The 19959-nt window shown below is 46.1% G+C and overlaps 1 protein-coding gene across 1 annotated transcript in view; it reads right to left on the bottom strand.

Moving 5' to 3' along the window:
• Window positions 1–19959, bottom strand: part of LOC147722517 (enoyl-CoA delta isomerase 2-like) — a 945915-nt gene that overhangs the window by 522483 nt on the left and 403473 nt on the right. The window contains exon 3 of the mRNA XM_086966853.1: window positions 18856–18925. Within this exon, the coding sequence (XP_086822979.1) occupies window positions 18856–18925 (70 nt within the window). The remainder of the gene's footprint in view (window positions 1–18855; window positions 18926–19959) is intronic.

Below are 19959 nucleotides of genomic sequence, written 5' to 3'. Positions count from 1 at the left end.
GTCTTGAAATGTTTCGGGGTGATTCGCCAAGCCGGAGCCGAGAAAAAGAAGGGTCCAAAACGTGTTTTCCCCATGTCATTTTCCATAGTAAACTTTAGACAAAGCTCAGCCCGAACTGCTGAACAGAATTACACCAAATTTGGCAAATAGGTAGCCCTTGGTTCAGAAAGTCTTTTTTTATTAAATGGTGTATATCGGGTCAGTAGTTCCTCAGAAATTAGAAAAAGAAAAAATATGAATACCTAGGGCAGTGGTTGGTTCGCGAACCCTCCCGAGCACGAGCTTTACTGTGATTGGCTGCCAACACTCCAAACCAGCAAAAGTTGGCAGCCATCTTGTGACTGGGATACTGAGTCACAAGAAAACCGAGAAATACGGATGAAAAACAAGGAAAGGGGGCAGGGTACAGACACCCTGAACCCCTAGGCCTGCTGAGGGGGTCCCCCGGGACCAAAAAATTGTAAATAGTAAAAGGAGGGGGACCACACAACCCCGCTTCTAAAAAAAAATTTCTTTTTAAAAGCCGTCATCACGCCAGAGACCCAGCCCCCACCCTGCACCACTCTGCAAACACGCTCCATGGCATGTTTTAAGTTAGTGAATTAATTCCCCTTGAATACTGAGGGTCCCTGGGGGCCAACTAGCCCACCAGGTACCTCCAGTAAGTGCCACAGGGCTGCGTTGCAGAGAGGTGGTCCGAGGCCACGCCCCTTTTTACACCTCTCTGCAACGCAGCTCTGTGGTGCTTACTGGAGGTACCTGGCAGGCTAGTTGGACCCCAGGGAACTTAAGGATTCAAGGGGCCTTAATCCCCCAACTTAAAACATGCTATGGGGCGCGTTTGTACAGTGGTGAATGGAGGGGGTGGGGTCTGATGTGACATGTGTGCAAACACGCCCTGTGGCACGTTTAAGGTTGGGGGATTAAGTACCCTTCTATCCTGAGGGGCCATGCGGGTCAACTAGTCCACTAGGTACCCCCAGTGAGCACCAAAGGGCTGCGTTGCAGAGAGGTCCTCCAAGGCCACGCCCCTTTTTACACCTCTCTGCAACGCACCTTTGTGGCGCTTACTGGAGGTACCTGGTGGGCTAGTTGGCCTCTAGGGACCCTCAGGATTCAAGGGGTTTTAATTCCCAAATTAAAACTCACCACCGGGCATGAATGTTGTAATATGTATTTACAACAAGGGGTGGTGAGGGACAGAGTCTCTGAATTAAACAGAATACTCTCACCCAGTCAAGAGATCAGGGCTAGATCCAACACCGTTTTTTAGCTCACTGCACCATCCCAGTTTCAGAACCTGGCTGTATGCAAATTAGTCTGTTCCTGTTCCAGTGCATGATGGGAACAGGGCAAACCAAACTACAAAAGCCAATTCTTACACTGGGAAGGAAACAAGCTACCGGGGACCGGTTTCTGGCATTTCAGCCTCTTCGGCCCGGCTTGCTTGGGATGGGGCAGTGAGATAAATAACGGTGATGGATCAAGCCCTGATCTTTGGACTGGGTAAGAGTGGTCTGCTCAATTCAGACACTCTGTTCATCACCACCCCCTTTTGTAAATCGATTTTGGCCACTATAGGTGTGGCAGGGTATACTCAGACATGAGTCCCTTTCTCACTGCTCCATCAGGATTCAAGCAAGCCGGGCCGAAGAGGCTGAAATGCCAGAAACCGGTCCCCGGTAGCTTGTCTCCTTTCTGGTAAAGAATTGGCTTGGTAGTTTAGTCTGCCCTGTTCCCATGATGCACTGGGCCAGGGACAGACTGATTTGCATATAGCCAGATTCTGAGCTGGGATGGGGCAGTGAGATAAATAACGGTGATGGATCAAGCCCTGATCTTTGGACTGGGTAAGAGTGGTCTGCTCAATTCAGACACTCTGTTCATCACCACCCCCTTTTGTAAATCGATTTTGGCCACTATAGGTGTGGCAGGGTATACTTAGACATGAGTCCCTTTCTCACTGCTCCATCAGGATTCAAGCAAGCCGGGCCGAAGAGGCTGAAATGCCAGAAACCGGTCCCCGGTAGCTTGTCTCCTTTCTGGTAAAGAATTGGCTTGGTAGTTTAGTCTGCCCTGTTCCCATGATGCACTGGGCCAGGGACAGACTGATTTGCATATAGCCAGATTCTGAGCTGGGATGGGGCAGTGAGATAAATAACGGTGATGGATCAAGCCCTGATCTTTGGACTGGGTAAGAGTGGTCTGCTCAATTCAGACACTCTGTTCATCACCACCCCCTTTTGTAAATCGATTTTGGCCACTATAGGTGTGGCAGGGTATACTCAGACATGAGTCCCTTTCTCACTGCTCCATCAGGATTCAAGCAAGCCGGGCCGAAGAGGCTGAAATGCCAGAAACCGGTCCCCGGTAGCTTGTCTCCTTTCTGGTAAAGAATTGGCTTGGTAGTTTAGTCTGCCCTGTTCCCATGATGCACTGGGCCAGGGACAGACTGATTTGCATATAGCCAGATTCTGAGCTGGGATGGGGCAGTGAGATAAATAACGGTGATGGATCAAGCCCTGATCTTTGGACTGGGTAAGAGTGGTCTGCTCAATTCAGACACTCTGTTCATCACCACCCCCTTTTGTAAATCGATTTTGGCCACTATAGGTGTGGCAGGGTATACTCAGACATGAGTCCCTTTCTCACTGCTCCATCAGGATTCAAGCAAGCCGGGCCGAAGAGGCTGAAATGCCAGAAACCGGTCCCCGGTAGCTTGTCTCCTTTCTGGTAAAGAATATATATATATATATATATATATATATATATATATATATATATATATATATATATATATATATATTCACTGAGAAAACCATAGGTTATAGACCATATATAGTTAGGAATTTGCATTTACAAAACCTTGAAAATTCACTGAAAAAACCATAGGTTAGAGACCATATATAGTTAGCTGGACATTTTATTGATATAAAACCAATGAAATTCCATATATAGTTAGTTGCACTAACTATATAGAGCGCACCTGCAATCCACTGCTGATGATGTCACATATTACATCATTCATGACATGGTCAGTGACATCACTGATGACACATCCAGTGACTGTATGTTTCTGTAAAGTTAAAATATGTCTTGCATATTGAAGAATGAGTGGATGTATAAGTGTCTGGATGAAGGATTTAGTAGGTGCATGACTGACTGTATGAGAGAGTGATTAAATGTGTCTCACTGAGAGCATGGGTTAGTGATTAAACAGTCTTAATTTATGCATCATTATATCTGTTGTTCTGTAAAGTGCTGCATGTTCTGTAAAGTGCTGCATGTGTTGATCAGTAGCTATATGAGTAACTATATGGGTTATTGATTGGTTGCCCAAGTATTTGTATGGGAGAGTGAGTGTGTGTGTGGGTGGCTGGGAGGTGTGTGACTCTGTGCATAGATGTGTGAACAGTTGATTCACTAGATGTATGGGTTCAAAACTGCATGTGGAAACAGCTCTATGGGTGGTTGACTGTGTGCATGAGTGTATTGGTGAGTAAATGGATATCTCAGTGCTACATGTCAAAGTAAGTACATATGTAAAACACAGTACATGTGAGAGTTGACATATATAAATTACTGTGTATAAGAGCTAGTGAATGTGTGAGTGGCTGCATGGATCATTAAAAACTTGTATCAGTGATTGTATAAGCGAGTAAATATGTGTTAGAATATGTTTGAATAAGTAAGGTGTGTATAACTGTATAGTTGAGGAAATGGAGGTCCGATTGATTCTTTGCATGACTGACTAGGTGTATGAGTAACTCCATGGATGAGTGACAATATGTGAGTGTCTGTTTAAAGTGAGTGTATCTAAGGTTATATTAGAGTCTGAAGAGGTTCATTGTATTATCACATGAATGATGTCATCAGTGATGTTGTCAGTGATGTCATTTGAGTTGTCAACAGTGATGTCATCAGTGATGTCACTGACCATGTCATGAATGATGTAATATGTGACATCATCAGCAGTGGATTGCGGGTGCGCGATATATAGTTAGTGCAACTAACTATATATGGAATTTCATTGGTTTTATATCAATAAAATGTCCAGCTAACTATATATGGTCTCTAACCTATGGTTTTTTCAGTGAATTTTCAAGGTTTTGTAAATGCAAATTCCTAACTATATATGGTCTATAACCTATGTTTTTTTCAGTGAATTTCATTGGTTTTTTAAAAGCTAATATCTTTAGCTGTAAAATATATTCTTTATTACGTGACGTATCACGTAGCCACGTGAGACGCCTCATGACGCGTCGCATAACCATGACGTATCGGCTCTGCAGCGCAAACAAAACCCGTAACGTAAGCGCGCCGGAGCACGCTTACAGATATATATATATATTTTTTTAACCTTAATTAGACAAAATCCACACATGCACATATCTTGAGGCCTTGCAAAGGCACATCAAACAAACAGTCCCTACAATTTTGCCAAGTTTGGTGGAAATCTATTCCTTTAAATTTTATTTTACTGTTTCTCTTGGTTTTCCCCTTGTTACGCTTACCGGAATGCTACCCGGTACGCAAACTGGACGCTCCAAAAACACAAGATGGCGGACTCCCGTTACGCTGCCGGTTAGCTGCCCGGTTCGCGTACCGGGAAGCGCCTCTACCGCGAAAAATCAAATTTTTTTTTCTTTTGCCCCGCTGGGAACTTTAATAGCCCCCTCATCAATCCTAGGGGGTCAGGAGGGGTCTACCTTGCCCCCTTTCCTTCATTTCCCCCTTCGTTTTTTACCACCTCTTGTTTCTCGATCCTACCGAGAGACAAGATGGCGGCCGCTCCGGACTGTTTAGAATGTTGACAGACACCGGAGACCCAATCAGCTTCGCTTAGCAAAGTTCCGTTACGCGAAAAGTACGCGAACCGGAGCGCTACCCGGGTCGCTGTCACAGATATATCTGTTTTTTAAAACATTAATTTCTCAAAATCCACTGGAGCACATATATTGAGACCTAGCAAAGGCACATCGGGCTAACAGTCCCTACAATTTTGCCAAGTTTCGTGCAAATCTATTCAGCCCGTCGAGCTAAAAGTGAGGCCAAACGCCCTATGGAAAAATGAATGGGAAAAACGCGTTTTGGGACCCCCCTTTTTTCTCGGCCCCCCCTTGACGAAAACCCCCAAATTTTTAGGGGCTGCTCAGAAACAAAATGTGCCATTTTCCTGACAATTTCAGCCGATTCCGTCCACAAAGCCAAAGTTATTAGACATAGAATTTTCAAAAGTCCCATAGAGAAAAAATCCTAACTATATATACCTACTGGCGACCGCCAGTAGGATATATATATATATATATATATATATATATATATATATGCGAATAAGTCCCTCCAACAGAAAAGACGAGAGGACACAGTGGGGAGATTCTTGGCAGCCTTTAATTCACCAGCAACATCGGGTATAATGCATTTCGGCTTTTGCCTTCGTCAGACACCCAGTTGCTGCATGTTTCACTCGCTCCTCCCTTGGCATTCCATGGCGCTCCCTTTAACTGGAGTGTACCTGGTTCCGTAATTGATTGCCTCCAGCTGTCGTCCGTTGTTTCATGGACTTCTAATCCCAGCAGGCATTATTCAGGTGAGTGTCCATAACGGAGTCAGTAAGTACTTTTGTGCCCAGCAAGGGGGGAGATGGCTTGTGTCAGCCGAGAAAAACTCGCAATAATGGTGTGTGAGGCAGCCTCGAGTCCCCTTCCGCTCCAACCCGAAGACTAGAATCCAAACGATGGGTCATGGCGTGTAGATTCAGTGATCCCACGTCTCCGTGAAGTCACGGACTGCTAGCCGCAGCGGTCCCCATACATGACTCATCTCAGGGTGTTCCTGCCACTTCCAATACCTTGGACGAATTCAGTTTGATTGCCAATATTTGTAACAGGAAACTTCTGGGGCGGGTCCTCTTGCACGTGTAACTGGCCAACACGTGAATGTGTGCGAATAAGTCCCTCCAACAGAAAAGACGAGAGGACACAGTGGGGAGATTCTTGGCAGCCTTTAATTCACCAGCAACATCGGGTATAATGCATTTCGGCTTTTGCCTTCGTCAGACACCCAGTTGCTGCATGTTTCACTCGCTCCTCCCTTGGCATTCCATGGCGCTCCCTTTAACTGGAGTGTACCTGGTTCCGTAATTGATTGCCTCCAGCTGTCGTCCGTTGTTTCATGGACTTCTAATCCCAGCAGGCATTATTCAGGTGAGTGTCCATAACGGAGTCAGTAAGTACTTTTGTGCCCAGCAAGGGGGGAGATGGCTTGTGTCAGCCAAGAAAAACTCGCAATAATGGTGTGTGAGGCAGCCTCGAGTCCCCTTCCGCTCCAACCCGAAGACTAGAATCCAAACGATGGGTCGTGGCGTGTAGATTCAGTGATCCCACGTCTCCGTGAAGTCACGGACTGCTAGCCGCAGCGGTCCCCATACATGACTCATCTCAGGGTGTTCCTGCCACTTCCAATACCTTGGACGAATTCAGTTTGATTGCCAATATTTGTAACAGGAAACTTCTGGGGCGGGTCCTCTTGCACGTGTAACTGGCCAACACGTGAATGTGTGCGAATAAGTCCCTCCAACAGAAAAGACGAGAGGACACAGTGGGGAGATTCTTGGCAGCCTTTAATTCACCAGCAACATCGGGTATAATGCATTTCGGCTTTTGCCTTCGTCAGACACCCAGTTGCTGCATGTTTCACTCGCTCCTCCCTTGGCATTCCATGGCGCTCCCTTTAACTGGAGTGTACCTGGTTCCGTAATTGATTGCCTCCAGCTGTCGTCCGTTGTTTCATGGACTTCTAATCCCAGCAGGCATTATTCAGGTGAGTGTCCATAAAGGAGTCAGTAAGTACTTTTGTGCCCAGCAAGGGGGGAGATGGCTTGTGTCAGCCGAGAAAAACTCGCAATAATGGTGTGTGAGGCAGCCTCGAGTCCCCTTCCGCTCCAACCAGAAGACTAGAATCCAAACGATGGGTCGTGGCGTGTAGATTCAGTGATCCCACGTCTCCGTGAAGTCACGGACTGCTAGCCGCAGCGGTCCCCATACATGACTCATCTCAGGGTGTTCCTGCCACTTCCAATACCTTGGACGAATTCAGTTTGATTGCCAATATTTGTAACAGGAAACTTCTGGGGCGGGTCCTCTTGCACGTGTAACTGGCCAACACGTGAATGTGTGCGAATAAGTCCCTCCAACAGAAAAGACGAGAGGACACAGTGGGGAGATTCTTGGCAGCCTTTAATTCACCAGCAACATCGGGTATAATGCATTTCGGCTTTTGCCTTCGTCAGACACCCAGTTGCTGCATGTTTCACTCGCTCCTCCCTTGGCATTCCATGGCGCTCCCTTTAACTGGAGTGTACCTGGTTCCGTAATTGATTGCCTCCAGCTGTCGTCCGTTGTTTCATGGACTTCTAATCCCAGCAGGCATTATTCAGGTGAGTGTCCATAACGGAGTCAGTAAGTACTTTTGTGCCCAGCAAGGGGGGAGATGGCTTGTGTCAGCCGAGAAAAACTCGCAATAATGGTGTGTGAGGCAGCCTCGAGTCCCCTTCCGCTCCAACCCGAAGACTAGAATCCAAACGATGGGTCGTGGCGTGTAGATTCAGTGATCCCACGTCTCCGTGAAGTCACGGACTGCTAGCCGCAGCGGTCCCCATACATGACTCATCTCAGGGTGTTCCTGCCACTTCCAATACCTTGGACGAATTCAGTTTGATTGCCAATATTTGTAACAGGAAACTTCTGGGGCGGGTCCTCTTGCACGTGTAACTGGCCAACACGTGAATGTGTGCGAATAAGTCCCTCCAACAGAAAAGACGAGAGGACACAGTGGGGAGATTCTTGGCAGCCTTTAATTCACCAGCAACATCGGGTATAATGCATTTCGGCTTTTGCCTTCGTCAGACACCCAGTTGCTGCATGTTTCACTCGCTCCTCCCTTGGCATTCCATGGCGCTCCCTTTAACTGGAGTGTACCTGGTTCCGTAATTGATTGCCTCCAGCTGTCGTCCGTTGTTTCATGGACTTCTAATCCCAGCAGGCATTATTCAGGTGAGTGTCCATAACGGAGTCAGTAAGTACTTTTGTGCCCAGCAAGGGGGGAGATGGCTTGTGTCAGCCGAGAAAAACTCGCAATAATGGTGTGTGAGGCAGCCTCGAGTCCCCTTCCGCTCCAACCCGAAGACTAGAATCCAAACGATGGGTCGTGGCGTGTAGATTCGGTGATCCCACGTCTCCGTGAAGTCACGGACTGCTAGCCGCAGCGGTCCCCATACATGACTCATCTCAGGGTGTTCCTGCCACTTCCAATACCTTGGACGAATTCAGTTTGATTGCCAATATTTGTAACAGGAAACTTCTGGGGCGGGTCCTCTTGCACGTGTAACTGGCCAACACGTGAATGTGTGCGAATAAGTCCCTCCAACAGAAAAGACGAGAGGACACAGTGGGGAGATTCTTGGCAGCCTTTAATTCACCAGCAACATCGGGTATAATGCATTTCGGCTTTTGCCTTCGTCAGACACCCAGTTGCTGCATGTTTCACTCGCTCCTCCCTTGGCATTCCATGGCGCTCCCTTTAACTGGAGTGTACCTGGTTCCGTAATTGATTGCCTCCAGCTGTCGTCCGTTGTTTCGTGGACTTCTAATCCCAGCAGGCATTATTCAGGTGAGTGTCCATAACGGAGTCAGTAAGTACTTTTGTGCCCAGCAAGGGGGGAGATGGCTTGTGTCAACCGAGAAAAACTCGCAATAATGGTGTGTGAGGCAGCCTCGAGTCCCCTTCCGCTCCAACCCGAAGACTAGAATCCAAACGATGGGTCGTGGCGTGTAGATTCAGTGATCCCACGTCTCCGTGAAGTCACGGACTGCTAGCCGCAGCGGTCCCCATACATGACTCATCTCAGGGTGTTCCTGCCACTTCCAATACCTTGGACGAATTCAGTTTGATTGTCAATATTTGTAACAGGAAACTTCTGGGGCGGGTCCTCTTGCACGTGTAACTGGCCAACACGTGAATGTGTGCGAATAAGTCCCTCCAACAGAAAAGACGAGAGGACACAGTGGGGAGATTCTTGGCAGCCTTTAATTCACCAGCAACATCGGGTATAATGCATTTCGGCTTTTGCCTTCGTCAGACACCCAGTTGCTGCATGTTTCACTCGCTCCTCCCTTGGCATTCCATGGCGCTCCCTTTAACTGGAGTGTACCTGGTTCCGTAATTGATTGCCTCCAGCTGTCGTCCGTTGTTTCATGGACTTCTAATCCCAGCAGGCATTATTCAGGTGAGTGTCCATAACGGAGTCAGTAAGTACTTTTGTGCCCAGCAAGGGGGGAGATGGCTTGTGTCAGCCGAGAAAAACTCGCAATAATGGTGTGTGAGGCAGCCTCGAGTCCCCTTCCGCTCCAACCCGAAGACTAGAATCCAAACGATGGGTCGTGGCGTGTAGATTCAGTGATCCCACGTCTCCGTGAAGTCACGGACTGCTAGCCGCAGCGGTCCCCATACATGACTCATCTCAGGGTGTTCCTGCCACTTCCAATACCTTGGACGAATTCAGTTTGATTGCCAATATTTGTAACAGGAAACTTCTGGGGCGGGTCCTCTTGCACGTGTAACTGGCCAACACGTGAATGTGTGCGAATAAGTCCCTCCAACAGAAAAGACGAGAGGACACAGTGGGGAGATTCTTGGCAGCCTTTAATTCACCAGCAACATCGGGTATAATGCATTTCGGCTTTTGCCTTCGTCAGACACCCAGTTGCTGCATGTTTCACTCGCTCCTCCCTTGGCATTCCATGGCGCTCCCTTTAACTGGAGTGTACCTGGTTCCGTAATTGATTGCCTCCAGCTGTCGTCCGTTGTTTCATGGACTTCTAATCCCAGCAGGCATTATTCAGGTGAGTGTCCATAACGGAGTCAGTAAGTACTTTTGTGCCCAGCAAGGGGGGAGATGGCTTGTGTCAGCCGAGAAAAACTCGCAATAATGGTGTGTGAGGCAGCCTCGAGTCCCCTTCCGCTCCAACCCGAAGACTAGAATCCAAACGATGGGTCGTGGCGTGTAGATTCAGTGATCCCACGTCTCCGTGAAGTCACGGACTGCTAGCCGCAGCGGTCCCCATACATGACTCATCTCAGGGTGTTCCTGCCACTTCCAATACCTTGGACGAATTCAGTTTGATTGCCAATATTTGTAACAGGAAACTTCTGGGGCGGGTCCTCTTGCACGTGTAACTGGCCAACACGTGAATGTGTGCGAATAAGTCCCTCCAACAGAAAAGACGAGAGGACACAGTGGGGAGATTCTTGGCAGCCTTTAATTCACCAGCAACATCGGGTATAATGCATTTCGGCTTTTGCCTTCGTCAGACACCCAGTTGCTGCATGTTTCACTCGCTCCTCCCTTGGCATTCCATGGCGCTCCCTTTAACTGGAGTGTACCTGGTTCCGTAATTGATTGCCTCCAGCTGTCGTCCGTTGTTTCATGGACTTCTAATCCCAGCAGGCATTATTCAGGTGAGTGTCCATAACGGAGTCAGTAAGTACTTTTGTGCCCAGCAAGGGGGGAGATGGCTTGTGTCAGCCGAGAAAAACTCGCAATAATGGTGTGTGAGGCAGCCTCGAGTCCCCTTCCGCTCCAACCCGAAGACTAGAATCCAAACGATGGGTCGTGGCGTGTAGATTCAGTGATCCCAATATATATATATATTACCTACTGGCGGTCGCCAGTAGGTATATATAGTTAGGATTTCTTTCTCTATGGGATTTTTGAAAATTCTATGTCTAATAACTTTGGCGTTTGTGGACCGAATTGGCTGAAATTTTCTGGAAAATGGCACATTTTGTTTCTGAGCCGCTCCGGAAAATTTGGGGGGTGTTCGTCAAGGGGGGGCCGAGAAAAAAGGGGGGTTCCAAAACGCGTTTTTCCCATGTTAATTTCCATAGGGCGGTTGGCCTCACTTTTAGCTCGAACGGCTGAATGGATTTGCACGAAACTTGGCAAAATTGTAGGGACTGTTAGCCCGATGTGCCTTTGCTAGGTCTCAATATATGTGCTCCAGTGGATTTTGATAAATTAACGTTCAAAAAAATATATATATCTGTAACAGCGTCCCGGGTAGCGCTCCGGTTCGCGTACTTTTCGCGTAACGGAACTTTGCGAAGCTGATTGGCTCTCCGGTGTCTGTCAACATTCTAAACAGTCCGGAGCGGCCGTCATCTTGTCTCTCGGTAGGATCGAGAGACAAGAGGAGGCCAAAACGAAGGGGGAAATGACCATAAGGGGGCATAGTAGATCCTTCCTGACCCCCTAGGTTTGATGTGGAGGCTTTAAAAGGGCCCCGCGGGGCAAAACAAAACAAAAAAATCGTTTTTTTTGCGTTATCAATAGTGTTGTCCGTATTCCCAGTCAGTACCCTTCCCCGCCCGCCATGTGCATAAAGACTGCATACTTCTCCCATAACGTCAAGGCTAAGTAACTAGAACGTCATAAGGAGTTGCAAGTCGCTCCCATACTGGTGCCATTTTGGTCGAGGTCAGGCAGGTTCAGAGTATAGTTCAATGTCTCCAATAAGTAGCGGCAGGACCAGAATCCCTTTCGGCAGTTCTGGCTTCGTCATTACGAGCACTAGAAAACAAGACATTCTGGACAGTATCACCCTTGACGCAACCCTTTATTGTACAAGATGGTGCCTTTCAAAAGCCAGGGGTATAGGAGTATGTAACAAGCGAGCCATTTAATTGAAAAACTAAACATGACAAACGGTTGTAGGATCAGTGAAGGTTGATTTTTTTTTTTTAATTGAAAGTATAACAGGATCAGTTACAATGAAATAGTCTATACGCACACCATGGGCGAGAATCATGGGTAACATTACTTCGAAGCTTTATTAATACAATAATTAATAATGAAAAATCGACATCAATAGGGTCGATTCCCAGTCAGTACCCTTCCCCGCCCGCCATGTGCATAAAGACCGCATACATCCCCCATAACGTCAAGGCTAAGTAACTAGAACGTAATGAGGAGTTGCAAGTCGCTCCCATACTGGCGCCATTTTGGTCGAGTCCAGGCAGGTCCAGAGTATAGTTCAATGTCTCCAGTAAGTAGCGGCAGGACCAGAATCCTTTTCGGCAGTTCTGGCTTCGTCATTACGAGCACTAGAAAACAAGACATTCTGGGCAATACCACCCTTGACGCAGCCTTTTATGCTACAAGATGGTGTCTTCCATTCAGAAAATATTGTTGGCAGCATTTTGAAAGGAAAGATAAACGGCTGTTCTCCTAGTGAGTCTCACATTGTTACATTTATGAAGAATGTTGAAGAGTAGTATGTTGAAAATCTGAAGCCATCGTTCTACAAACTCTCAACCAGCCTTGGATTGAAAAATCCTGAAGAAAGTACAAACTGAAAACCAGTTTTTATTTGCATAGCATCAGCAGCAACACTTGAGTCAGCTTTGTGTGAAGCCGCCATCTTGATCCAATCAATACCGTCCCCTTGCACACATTCAGGGACCAGGCCGCAGGACGTGTCTTCAGGTCAAACAGATTGTGGGACAAGGTCACCAAAAGGCAAAAAGTTCCGCCGGACCCCGGGAGCCGGCCGCCTATGTCGGGGGCGATCTCAGGCCACACCAGGGCAACAAGACTTGGGGAGGGGGCAGGAGCCAAGCGCCCCCTCCCGTCCGCGCCACCACACCGCCTCTCGGGGGCCTCCGTCGAGCGGTTCAGGGAGGCACCGCATCACATTGCTTTCCAATGCAGTCAGGTCCTCAAACAGCCCCCACTTACACTCACCTATGAAAATCTTACTATTGATGCTTGACTGAGACCAAGGAGATCAGAGTGCATGTCTGTGTAAGGTGATGTACCTCTGGGGAGACAAGGTCCAGAATGGAAGAGTCGCTGTATCGCAAGAGTGGGTGAAATTTAGCCGGATGGCGGGTGAGACGCTGTAATAGCAAGAGCAGGCGCAACTCAGCTGTCCGAGAGAGACTTGGGGAGGAGGCAGGAGCTAAGCGCCCCCTCCCAGTCCACGCCACCACACCGCCCCTGGGGGGCCTCCGTCAAGCGGTTCAGGGAGGCACCGCAGGCAGCCGTTCTTCAGATCAGTGCCTCTCACCGGCAAGGCTCCCCTCCTTTAGCAGCGATCGTTGGCGGTGGTTGCGGCCGGAGGCCCCGCCTAGTCAGCGCCCCGGCCTCCATCTCGTAGGCCGCAAGAGTGGGCGCAACTCTGCTGGCCGAGCGAGAAATAGCGTCCCCCTGCACACATTCAGGGACCAGGCCGCATTGCAAGGGCACCGCAGGACGTGTCTTCAGGTCAAACGGATTGTGGGACAAGGTCCAGAATGGAAGAATCGCTGTATCGCAAGAGTGGATGAAATTTAGCCGGATGGTGGGTGAGATGCTGTAATAGCAAGAGCAGGCGCAACTCAGCTGGCCGAGAGAGACTTGGGAGCTAAGCGCCCCCTCCCAGTCCGAACCAATGAAAAGTGTTATTTTTAGGTCACATGACCTAGCCTTACATCATTAGGAACCCAAAAGTGAAATGAACCAATGAAAAGTTTTATTAACAAGTCACATGACCTGTTATGCTTACGTTACGCGCTCCGGATCGCTTCCGGGTAGCTGCTTTTCGCGCCTCGCGCACCGGAGCACTTCCGGGTGCGCTAACGCGGCGCGTCATATGACAGAAGGGACAGGCAACAAGAACCGTCAGTCAAAGAGGGGAGGGCAAGTTCTTCTCTATCGGGTCACATTGGGGCTCCACCGGAACTGATCGAATTGGTAGTCTACAGTGTTTCTGGATGTTTCAGACTGAAGCTGGCATCAGCATGAGAGCACAACCATCTCGTGACTCCGTCGTGGCCATTCCGCAAGCAGTCATGGCAGTCGCTCCCCACCGTAAGTCTGCGGGAGTCAGGGGCCCCGGTGACTCTTGTAGAATCTTCAAGACTGAGGGGACGCTTTTGAGAATGGGGCCCATGCCCTAGCAGTCAAGCGTCCGAGTTCCAGGGTTGCCCAGAGCCATCCTTGCAGGCCAGGCCCAAGTCTGTGGAGTCGACCGCCATTTCCTGAGCTCCGTGGCAGCCGCCTCTCGCTGTACTGCAAGAGTGGGTGCAATTCATCCGGATGGCGGGTGAGACGCTGTAATAACAAGAGCAGGCGCAATTCAGCTGGCAGAGCGAGGCCCTGTGCCGCAGGAGCGGGCGCAACTCAGGTGGCCGAGTGAAGCGCTGGGGTGTAGCTGATAAACCTCCACCTGGGGAGGTGGGGGAGGCTCGTTCACGCCGCCTCTCCCTTTCAGTGCACCCCACGCCGTGTCCTGGCGCAGGTATATGTGATGGTTGGACCAGGGCACCGCAGGAAGTGTCTTCAGGTCAAACGGATTGTGGGACAAGGTCCAGAATGGAAGAGTCGCCAAAAGGCAACAAGTTCCGCCTGACCCCGGGAGCCGACCGCCTATGTCGGGGGCGATCTCAGGCCACACCAGGGCAACAAGACTTGGGGAGGGGGCAGGAGTCAAGCGCCCCCTCCGAGTCCGCGCCACCACACCGCCCCTCGGGGGCCTCCGTAAAGCGGCTCAGGGAAGCATCGCAGGCAGCGGTTCTTCAGATCAGTGGCTGTTAGCAGCGATCGTTGGCTCTGTGGTTGCGGCCGGAGGCCCTGCTTAGTCAACGCCCCGGCCTCTCCATCTCGTAGGCCGCAGAGTAGTCGGGGAGAAATCCCAGGATCGGCAGCATGCATTTGGATCGATGTTGCAGCAGGCTGCCATGTAAATAGTTATTTAATAAAATGTTTTACCCTGTTACTTTTGTGGTGTGTTGTATATATTTATAATATTTGCAAAGTGTTTGTCGTTGTTTTGGGCGGGGTGGGCGGCGGAGCCGAGCTGTCCTGCAGCCATCATGGCGTTGAGCTCAGTTCCTCTCACTAGTTCCATGTTTCTCATGAGGGGTTGTTCTTAATGTTTCTATCTTAGCGAGGTCAAAAAGAGATCCCATTAGTGGCCTACTGATTTTGCTTGATTCCTTTTGTTGTTTCTAACGATTTTTCACTATCTGCAAAGACTAAACAGAGTATTGCGACTCTGTGCTTGTTTGTAAATAGAGAATGAACCAAAGAGAACCAATTCTAAAACAGTAAATGCTTGGATAACAATAAATCAAATGGAGAGGGAAGCAGGCACGACGGATTACAACGGGGGCAAAGGCCTGCGTTACCTACCCTTCACTATCTGAAAAGAGAGAATACTCCTAAAAGAAAAGAGGGGGGGGGGCAGCGTTCAAAGCACATCAGCGTGCATAGACACAAAAATGTTTTCACCTACCACATACTTGACATTTTAAAGCGTTTGATATTTGCTATTAAAAAAACCATTGAAATTCACTGAAAAAACCATAGGTTATAGACCATATATAGTTAGGAATTAGCATTTACAAAACCTTGAAAATTCACTGAAAAAACCATGGGTTATAGACCATATATAGTTAGGAATTAGCATTTACAAAACCTTATTTTACTCTCACAAAACCATTGAAATTCCATATATAGTTAGTTGCACTAACTATATATCGCGCACCCGCAATCCACTGCTGATGATGTCACATATTACATCATTCATGACATGGTCAGTGACATCACTGATGACATCACTGATGACAACTCAAATGACCTCACTGACAACATCACCGATAATATCATTCATGTGATAATAGAATGAACCTCTTCAGACTCTAATATAACCTTAGATACAATCAGTGTAAAAAGACACTCACACATTGTCACTCATCCATGGAGTTACTCATATATCTTGTCAGTCATGCAAAGAATCAATCACACCTCCATTTCCTCAACTATGCAGTTATACACACCTTACTAATTCAAACATATTCTAACACATATTTAATCTCCTATACGATCCCTGATACAAGTTCACAATGATCCATACAGCCACTCACACATTCACTGGCTCTTATGCACGGTTATATATGTCAACTCTCACATGTACTGTGTTTTACATATGTACTTACTTTGACATGTTGCACTGAGATATCCATTCACTCACCAATACACTCATGCACACAGTCAACTGCCCATGCAGCTGTTTCCACATGCACTTTTGAACCCATACATCTAGTGAATCAACTGCTCACACATCTATGCACAGAGTCGTACACCTCCCAGCCACTCACACACATACTTAGACTCCCATACAAATACTTGGGCAACCAGTGAATATCCCATATAGTTACTCATAAAGCTACTGATTAACACATTCAGCAGTTTACAGAACAACAGACATAATGATGCACAAATTAAGACAGTTTAGTCCCTAAGCCATGCACTCAGTGAGACACATTTAATCACTCACTCATACAGTCAGTCATGCACCTACTAAATTCTTCATCCAGACACTTGTACATCCACTCATTCTTCAATATGTAAGACATATTTTAACTTTACAGAAACATACAGTCATTGGATAATGTCATCAGTGATGTCACTGACCATGTCATGAATGATGTAATATGTGACATCATCAGCAGTGGATTGCGGGTGCGCGATATATAGTTAGTGCAACTAACTATATATGGAATTTCAATGGTTTTGTGTGAGTAAAATAAGGTTTTGTAAATGCTAATTCCTAACTATATATGGTCTATAACCCATGTCTTTTTTCAGTGAAAAAAAAAAAAAAAAAAAATATATATATATATATATATATATATATATATATATATATATATATATATATATATATATATATTCACTATGAATTGGAATTGTTCAATGTTTCATCTGCACGTCTACTTTATGAACGCAATGTACTTTACATTGATGAGGAACAGCACATACATATAAAAATAATGTAAAAAACTGTTTAAAAATATAAAATGGATAATTATGTACTTTTTTAAAAAAAGACACAAATATATAATTCTAAAATGGCTCGTCATTTTGCCATTTCTTTCATATGGAAATGCACAGTCTAGCTGCTTAGGAGCAGTAATAAAAGAAAAAAAGGGATTGGGCACTTGTGAACTTTAAGAAGACTCTCTAGACGGTGGGACTCTATGGCCCAGTAGGAGGCTGTGATGCCTCTGTGGTAGTGCTGTGTACTTTTGTTGTAAGAGGATCAACGTGGGTGAATTTGTGATATATATACATATATTTGTATGTTTTCACTGAAAACCACTGTTAAATGGAACTTATGGTTATCTTTGGTTTTAGGAGCTTAACACTGAAGTAACCACAGTTAAAGTACATGTATGTTTAGGAATTAAAACCAAAAAAGGCTGACATTTAATAATATTATTAGTTCTGCAATCCATAACATGCACACCAGGCATGCAAATGGTAACTCGCACTCTAAATGCAATGTTCATAACCTCACCTTGATGTGACAGGGGAAATTACAAAACTTGTAAATAATCTTATGGAAGAGATTACATATTAAATTATTCTTAACACTATGAAAGATGACTATGAATGCAGTATTATTTATTGGGTTTAGTATATGTGGTTATTTATTTACTTTGTGCTTTTAGGAGTTGTTACTTATTGGTATAAATATTGTGATGGCATAAGCATTGCTTTTGGTGTGCTAGTAAAGCCAGTCCCAGTGTCCATTTTTGGGGTTCACCAAACCACACTGGTTTGTCGGCCCTTGTTGGATCTCTTGCTAGTCTGTTGGTGGAGTATATGGACCACAAACTTGACAGGTAGTCCAATCATGTGTGAGATCACCAGCTCTGAGCTAAAATTAGCAGACCATAGAGGGGGCCCAACATGGCTACAGGAGCCCTTTCCAAAGATCACAGACCCCAGGGTAGACTTTGTGGACCATTGAAGTAACTCTAGGATTCACATAGCCTCATGCAAGACCTCAAACCCTTCAAAACAAGTTGTTTCTATTTTGACCTAAACAGAATAGAACCCCCTCACCCTCTATCACATGCACTGTGTTAACTACCAACTGAATAGTGACTTTCTCAGTGCACACCCATAAAGAAAACAGAACTGATAGGGTGTGTTTAAAATTACTCCAGCCCTAGATATAATGACCAATAAAAAGTCAATATCAGGTATAATGAAAAACTGGCCAAACAAAGGACTAGTCTAAATGAAGGTGATGGTCATGGACCAGGTAACCAAAAGCAAGTTCAGTTTCTGAGTGCAAATGTAATACTGAATTAGGAAAAACCTCTGTGTTTATGATTGTTGGTCATGAGTGGAATCCAGGAATAAGAAGGAATAGATTTAGGTGATGTTTAGTAACTGAAAGAGCTAACATGTTGGACACAGTGTGGCTATTGGAAACTATTGATGTTGAGGTGTTGCTTGTACTAATGATCTACTCTTTCAGAACTATCACAACAAGTTTCTATGAAAAAGACACCTCCGGTAGAGAACACCACCTGTCAATTAGGGTTCTCCTAAGCTGATGCTACAGAATTTACATAAATAATGTAGTTAGCACAAATTGTGACCAACTCATAATGGGCACTAATGGAAAAATGAACACAATTACAGTTTGTGTCCAATGTATTATTCACTCATAGCTCTTAAGTAGCCTTTTTGAGTCCAACATACACCATAAAGTGGTATCTGTGTGCTATTTACTTCATGAGAATTGTGCACAAATACTATATTTCTAAATGCAGACAGTATTACATTTTCAAGTATTTTATCATGAATTTTCCCTGTAACACAACATTGAATATATTTGTTGTGTGATTCAACTGCCACTTTATGTTTTAGCACTTGACCATGTGATGTTAGACCAGTATCTATTAATAGTGCACCAAAATGACTCAATTAGTTTATATTGTAAATAAACATGTCACCTGTCAGAACTGTCATAGCTGAGTCATCTCTTCCAGCTTCCTCAAGTGCCTGTATTAGTTCTCTTACCATCTGTTACAAAATGAAAAAAGCCTCATCAGTCATAGCAAAAGCCGAAACTCTTACATTTTTGAGGCTACCAGTTGTCAGTGTTCTTTGTTATTACTTTTGTTGAAATAACACCTTAGAATGTACAGTAATTATGAAATCGTTCACCAACCGTAATTGTTACTTTTCTATATTTACTTTCATGGTTAATTTTTTAGTGCTTCTTATACTTACCCAGTAACAAAGGAATTGTATGGTAAATCCTGTTTCCAGGGTAAAGGCGTAACTGCCCAATGTGTAGACCCAAGGCAAAGACCTACACCTATGCATTGATTAGTTTTTATCACATTTTCACCATTCTCAAAATTCCTTGATGTAGCCTATGGAAGTTTAAGATTTTCATGGTTTGCAAAGTATATGCCTTTTTATCCTAAATCTAGTTCTATGGATTGTCTGCAATTTGTAAGAGAATATGAATTTACACAATGTTTCAGGTCTCTTTTTTAATTTAGATAGCACACTTTTCAACACTTACTACATCTCATTGTATCAAGGTCATTGCAAATATTAGTGAAAAGGCACAAAGTGCCAGCTTTGTGGATGTTTACCACATTTGCTTTGTCCTCTCCTATGAAGCATCCACAGGAATGTATTTTTTCTCACTTCTTATTAAATAGGCCGAATAAATCTGTACATTGAGCTGACGTGGTACCTTGCTGGAGTGGGAGGCAGCCCAGCGTACCCTGCAGGCCCTGCTATGACAGGAGTAGCAGGTGAGCCTGAGGCCAGGCCTGCGGTGCCCCGCTTTGCCACTTTACCTCCCGCTCCACGTACAGAAAACCAACACCACTGCCGCCCGTGGACTGCTGCTTCACCACCCTGATCGGGGGACCCGTGCCGTAACTACTGGGTGAGTGACGATAGCCGCTGCCACACTTTTTTACATATGTGAGCCAACGTGGATTGTGGTGGAGGCTTGGCCTAGTCAGCGGCCTCTCCCTGCCCAGTGCCTACCCTTCACTGAGAGTCCGAGCCCCCTGTCATCTTCTGAGTGCCCA

Source organism: Lissotriton vulgaris, chromosome 4_1, assembly GCF_964263255.1.
Source record: "Lissotriton vulgaris chromosome 4_1, aLisVul1.2, whole genome shotgun sequence".
Classification (NCBI taxonomy): domain Eukaryota; kingdom Metazoa; phylum Chordata; class Amphibia; order Caudata; family Salamandridae; genus Lissotriton; species Lissotriton vulgaris.
This window is presented reverse-complemented; position numbering and strand designations above follow the sequence as displayed.